General features: G+C 46.4%; 1 protein-coding gene across 4 annotated transcripts; it reads left to right on the top strand.

Annotated features, from left to right (window-relative positions):
- Positions 1 to 559: 559 nt before the first annotated feature.
- On the top strand, positions 560 to 4,686 carry LOC124651980 (G-type lectin S-receptor-like serine/threonine-protein kinase SRK). 4 transcript variants are annotated; one of them, XM_047191003.1, is made up of 8 exons: positions 560 to 586; positions 1,932 to 2,737; positions 2,923 to 3,024; positions 3,108 to 3,289; positions 3,370 to 3,583; positions 3,676 to 3,913; positions 4,013 to 4,163; positions 4,234 to 4,686. In XM_047191003.1, exons 2-8 carry the CDS (start codon positions 2,107 to 2,109, stop codon positions 4,528 to 4,530), a joined length of 1,815 nt encoding a protein of 604 aa, XP_047046959.1. In that variant the 5' UTR covers positions 560 to 586; positions 1,932 to 2,106; the 3' UTR covers positions 4,531 to 4,686. The 4 variants fall into 4 exon arrangements, with proteins under 4 accessions (XP_047046959.1, XP_047046958.1, XP_047046955.1 ...); XM_047191002.1 differs by lacking the exon at positions 560 to 586 and adding an exon at positions 596 to 740; XM_047191000.1 differs by lacking the exon at positions 560 to 586 and adding an exon at positions 1,528 to 1,665 and having other exon boundaries at positions 1,758 to 2,737.
- The last annotated feature ends 1,155 nt before the right edge of the window (positions 4,687 to 5,841 follow it).

The following is a 5,841-nucleotide window of genomic DNA, read 5'->3' on the forward strand; positions in this document are numbered from 1 at the left end:
TGGGAACCAAGCGGGAGGTGAAAACTTCTATTCCGGTGACGTGGCTCGCTGTGAGATCAGCAAAATGGGACCATCTATTAAGAAAGAGAAGATAAGTCCAGAGGTAGTACTTTTCATGCCTTATAGTAAGCCTGATAGCTCAATAACAGAGGTTATTGTTAAAAGGTGTATCAGTCAAATTGATGGAAGTTTCTGAAATTTGGCAGTATTGAAATAACAGTATAAACAATGGACGACCTTGAAATTTGGCAGTATTTAGATGAGAGTAGCAAAAATGACGCAGCAAACCTCGCCTGTGAAGTACTCTATTCTAAAAAAAACAAAATCTAAGAGCAAGCCGATGAGCCTCCGGCCGCAGGAGCAGAATCCCCTCCCGCTGTGCAGTCCGCTTCCGAGGCACCACCGTCGAGAACGACGCCTTCCACGCCCATGGCGGCTGCCTCCCTCCTCTGCCCAGCGTCAGCAACGACTCTGGCTCCGCCGCCACGCTCCCATCTGCACCCGCCGCTCCTGCCTCTGCGACCCGGGGGGGGGGGGGCACCCCCACCTCGGCTGGCTAGAAATTAATCAACTTCTTCAGGGTGTGGTAAGCATGTTTTATTCAAAATGTCATATATATCGCATCTGCATATTTGCGTTACCAGTTTCTTGATTTATGCCTCTTTTCCGGGACAAAATAATGGGTTTTCCAATTATGGAAACATTTTGATCCCTCACAGTGGATCCATTTACTCATCAAGGTAACCCTGGCCTCACTTTGTAACTTGAACGCTGATATATGTATGGTTTATAACAACCAGGGCCAATTTGCTTGCAAGGTCAAGACTTCTGTTGTCTCCCACCATCATTCACCCTTTGGCGCGAGGCTGAAAGGACCTAGGCAGAATAAACTATATATATATAACCTTCCACTCCTTATAAAATTGTATATATTTCCTCAACTTGGCATCTGTTCATGAAGAACAAGAAGCACATGTTTTTCCTATCATCTCCTATTAATGTTTTACCTATGGATGCATAATATAGCTTCAAGCCTGGATATTACGGAGCAGGGCTGAACATTTTTTAAATGGGCAAGGCCACCTAAAATTTCCGAGAAATATTCTTATGTGCTACTTAGATTTGGCATCTAGGTAGAAAATTCAGTCATATAATAGTCTTTCTACAATCCTCAAATGTTTTGTTATGAAAACTTCAAGTGGCCTACATGTAGTAGCATGCCTTCTGTATTCTAGTTTCTATAGCATTTGCAGAAAACGTGACAGCAGGTGCCAGTACTAATTTTGGAACAACTGACTACTACTTTCATTCCTTTGGATCCAAATATCCAAAGGCAGTGTTGATGGCTTCTATATATACCCCACCCCCGTGACCTCTACTTGCATATATGCCCACCACTCCCATAACCCTGGAAGCAGAAAGCCAAGAATCCCAATGTATTCCCTTCACGTATATGCTATTCTCTTGTTTCTTTTTTCGCCTTTCAGTGCAGTGCTTCTCTGTGCATCCGACCACCTCCTCGGCCCTGGCAAGCCGCTCTCCCCCGGTAGCATTCTTGTCTCCGAAGATGGCATATTCGCCTTGGGCTTCTTCTCCCCATCAAACTCCACCGAAAACCATTACTATGTAGGCATATGGTACAATGGCATCCCAGAGCGAACCGTGGTATGGGTCGCCAACCGTGCTGCACCGATCACCGATATTTCCTCCGCAAATCTTTCCATCACCAGCAGCTCAAACCTTGTCCTGTCCAACAGTAATGGTCGTGTTTTCTGGAGCACAAACAACAGCAACATCATCAATTCCTCTTTGGCAGAAGCCATGCTGGACAAGACCGGAAACTTCATCCTTCGCTCATCCACTGATAGCTCCATACTATGGCAGAGCTTCGACCACCCCACTGACACTCTTCTACCTGGCATGAATCTCAGGCTGAGCCACAAGATACAACCACTACAGCAGCTCGTATCTTGGAAAAGCCAACAAGACCCATCCCCTGGTGACTTCTCCTACAGTGGAGACCCCGACAACCTCCTGCAGAGCTTCACCTGGCATGGCTCAAGGCCACTCCGGCGGAGCCCAGTGTGGACAAACAACCTCTTTCGTATGGAGTACATGGACAGATTCAATTCTACTGTTTACATGTCACTACATCATGCCGACAATGACGAGGTATACATGTCCTTCGGCATGCCCACTGGCTCCTTCGTTGCGCTCGTCAGGATGGAGATCGACTACTCGGGCAAGGTAAATATATTAAGCTGGGAGAGCAACATGTCAGGATGGAAAATCCTCTACACACAGCTTGAGCATGGGTGCAACACGTATGGCTACTGTGGTCCTTACGGTTACTGCGACAACACACAAATCGTCCCAGGTTGCAAGTGCCTTGATGGTTTCGAGCCAAGAGATGATAAAGGCTGGATCGCTGGAAGGTTCTCACTGGGATGCCGCCGGAAGGAGGTGCTAAGGTGTACTCATCAGGATGGTTTCCTGACCTTTCCAGGCATGAAGGTCCCTGCCAAGTTCCTCCATGTCCGACGCAGAAGCTTTGATGAGTGCACGGAGGAATGTAGGAGCAACTGCTCCTGTGTGGCATATGCTTACTCCAGCATGAGAAACATGGACATTGATGGAGATGACACGAGGTGCCTGGTATGGACGGGAGATTTGATCGACATGGAGAACTTCAGCCAAGGAGGGGAGAACCTCTATGTTCGGACTAACAGATTAAGAGGTATGATTCCCTTTGCCTGGTTGCTTATGTTAGTAGTAGATAGGTTCTAGTAAAGAGAAACCCGCTGAAATTGCAGAAATAGTGCCCAATTTTACTTTTGAAGCATTAGAGAAAAGTGTTATCTCATGGATGTGGTGATTGGCATTGAGAAACTTGTTGATTCCTTGTGAATTAAATTTGTGCAGGGAACAAGAGAAAGACCAGCACCCTAGAAGCTGTACTACCAGTTATCTCAACTTTGCTGATTCTCATATGCATTGGGCTTATTTGGATCTGTGTCTTTAGAGGTAGGTAATTATTTTTTTGTTCTTATTTTTATGTCCTCTCTAGTCCTAAGAAACTGAAGAGACGGTGGCCACGTTCCTGACAGGCAATCAAGAAAGAACGGATATTTGGAGAAGGCTGTCTTTTGGAAATCGAAGCTCTTTTAATGAACCTGCTGATAGGAACACGGAATTTCCCATTTTGAGCTTCAGAGAAATTGCTGCTGCAACAAATCATTTCTCTGAATCCAGCATTCTTGGCAAAGGAGGGTTTGGCAATGTTTATAAGGTATGAATGCTATGTACTTATAATTGGATTATTAATGGGGCATGTAACCTGTCTGATTCAGCACTACCTCATTTTCTCAGGGAACGTTGGTAAAAGATGGTACGGAAATTGCCGTGAAAAGGCTAAGTGTAGGTTCTGTCCAAGGGTTAGTGGAGTTCAAGAATGAAATAGCTTTGATGTCCAAGCTGCAGCACCGAAATTTAGTTAAACTTCTAGGCTGTTGCATTCATAAAGATGAGAAACTCTTGATTTATGAGTACCTACCTAACAGAAGTTTGGATGCCTTCATTTTCAGTAGGTTCCTCAGTCACGTCTTGCAATCTATCTTTTTGTCAAATGAATATGCATCACTGATAATATGATTGGTTTGATTCTATCCATGACAGACGATGCAAGAAAATCACTGCTCAACTGGCCCACAAGATTTAAGATAATCACAGGTGTAGCCAGAGGCCTTCTTTATATCCACCAAGATTCCAGATTGATGATGATTCATAGAGATCTGAAAGCAAGCAACGTATTGTTGGATTGTGAGATGAGTCCCAAGATATCTGATTTTGGTACAGTGAGGATCTTTGGTGTCAACGAAAAGCAAGAACATACCAATCGAGTTGTCGGAACATTGTGAGTAATTTCATAGTAGATCAAAACAAATGAGCTATATATTCCTCTCTGTTCCTCAGCTGTTTAAGTTTTACATTTTGTGCCCCTTGTCCAAACCAGTGGCTACATGTCGCCTGAATATGCAATGGAAGGCATCATATCCGTCAAATCCGATGTCTACAGCTTTGGTGTATTACTCCTGGAGATTGTGAGCGGCTTGAAAATCAGCACTACAGGCCTAACCACACGTTCGCGTAACCTTATAGACTATGTAAGTGTTTATATCTTGTCCAACCGATATGAGATGTGATGTTGATAATGACACGGCATATTTGATGCAGGCATGGAGCTTATGGAAGGATGGGAACATGCTGGATCTAGTCGACTCGTCGATTGCTGAGGGTTGCTCTCCCCATGAAGCTCTACGGTGCATCCATATCGGGCTCCTGTTGGTGCAGGACAACCCAAGCGCTCGTCCAGACATGTCTTGGGTGGTATCAAGCCTGGTTAACCATGCCATAGCACTCCCCCAGCCGAAAGAGCCTCGATGCTTTGGACATCGTAGTAATTATGAAACTGATGGAGTAAGTAAAAGCCATGAATACGGGATGAGCGTTGGGAATCTGATGGGGCGCTAGAGCTGGCGCAGCAATGGTGCCACAGAAGCAAGTCAATGTAGTAGTGAGCATATATATGTCATGTAAGGAACTGTAGTCAATGTAGTAGTGAGCATATATATGTCATGTAAGGAACTGTTTGCTGAATGTATGTTTTGTCCTTGTGACCCTGATGTATCCTTTGTGTGTGTGTGTGTGTGTGTTAGTCGCTGAAATTTTACTCTCATTGAGGAGAGGATGACACTAGGAGCTGGGGCAATTTTCTGGTTTATTTCTCACACGATGTCATAACCAACCTCAGGGTTGGCTATACAGATATATAGCTGCTAAGATGTTAGTCTAACTGCAGTCCTTGATGCCCCTAAAAGCAGTCCTTGATGCCCCTAAAAGCAGTCAAGGGTGCTGCTAACTGTCACTCCTTGCCGCCCTTAAAAGCCTGCTAACTGCCAGTCCTTGACACCCCTACCCTAAAATCAATCAAAGATGCTATCCTATAAAAGTCAGTCCTTCACAAGGATCATGTATGTGCTGCAGCTAGTCCTTCACAAGGACCATGTGCAGCAGCATCTCCACAAAGACCATAGCATAGAGACTTATCGATCATTCTCCCCCTAAGTCTTGTACGTCGTCTTGTGGGAGCGCTCAGCCATCCCGATCCTGAAGCAGAGTTTCAGGAACTTGATCCTCCCAAGAGGCTTGGTGAGCAGGTCCGCAAGCTGATCCATGGTGTTAATGTACCTTGCCTTGATGCTCCCTTCATCCAAGCAGCCTCGGTTGAGGATGTAGATGACCGTCACCACCGCCTCTCCCTAGAAGATAACCGACATCCCTCTCTGCTTGAGAAGGGCCCGAACAACCGTATGGTTGCACTGCTCGACAATGTTGTTCTGCTGCGGGTTGTACGGCGCAGGGTAGTGGCGCTGGATGACTTCATCAACGCAGTACAATGTGAATTCAATCACGGTGAACTCCTCGCCATAGTCAGTACGCATCATGCACAGCTTGCGGCCGTACTCCGCCTCCGCAGCAAACTGCGCGTGCCTGATGGCGTGCGCCGCCTCTCCCTTGCTGCCGAGGACCATCACCCACAAGTAGCGGGAGAGGTCGTCGATGAGCAGCAGGAAGTAGAGTCGTCCTCCTGGTGTAGCCGGTGTCACCGGGCCACACAAGTCTCCGTGCATGGTGTCGAGGGTGCTCCTCGGCAATGCCCTCCGATAGGGGCTTAGGGTTGATGGAATCCTGTAAGCTGACACGAGACATCGGTTCACAGACAAGCGGGGAGAGTGATTTACCCAGGTTCGGGGCCCTCGATGAGGTAAAACCCTTACGTCT

Source organism: Lolium rigidum, chromosome 5, assembly GCF_022539505.1.
Source record: "Lolium rigidum isolate FL_2022 chromosome 5, APGP_CSIRO_Lrig_0.1, whole genome shotgun sequence".
NCBI lineage: Eukaryota > Viridiplantae > Streptophyta > Magnoliopsida > Poales > Poaceae > Lolium > Lolium rigidum.

Bases quoted from the DNA above. Each gene is read 5' to 3' on its own strand.
- LOC124651980 (XM_047190999.1), top strand. From the start codon at position 1,435: ATGTATTCCCTTCACGTATATGCTATTCTCTTGTTTCTTTTTTCGCCT. The intron at 3,025-3,107 runs GTAGGTAATTAT...CGTTCCTGACAG, and splicing joins TTGGATCTGTGTCTTTAGAG to GCAATCAAGAAAGAACGGAT. The intron at 3,914-4,012 runs GTGAGTAATTTC...TGTCCAAACCAG, and splicing joins AATCGAGTTGTCGGAACATT to TGGCTACATGTCGCCTGAAT.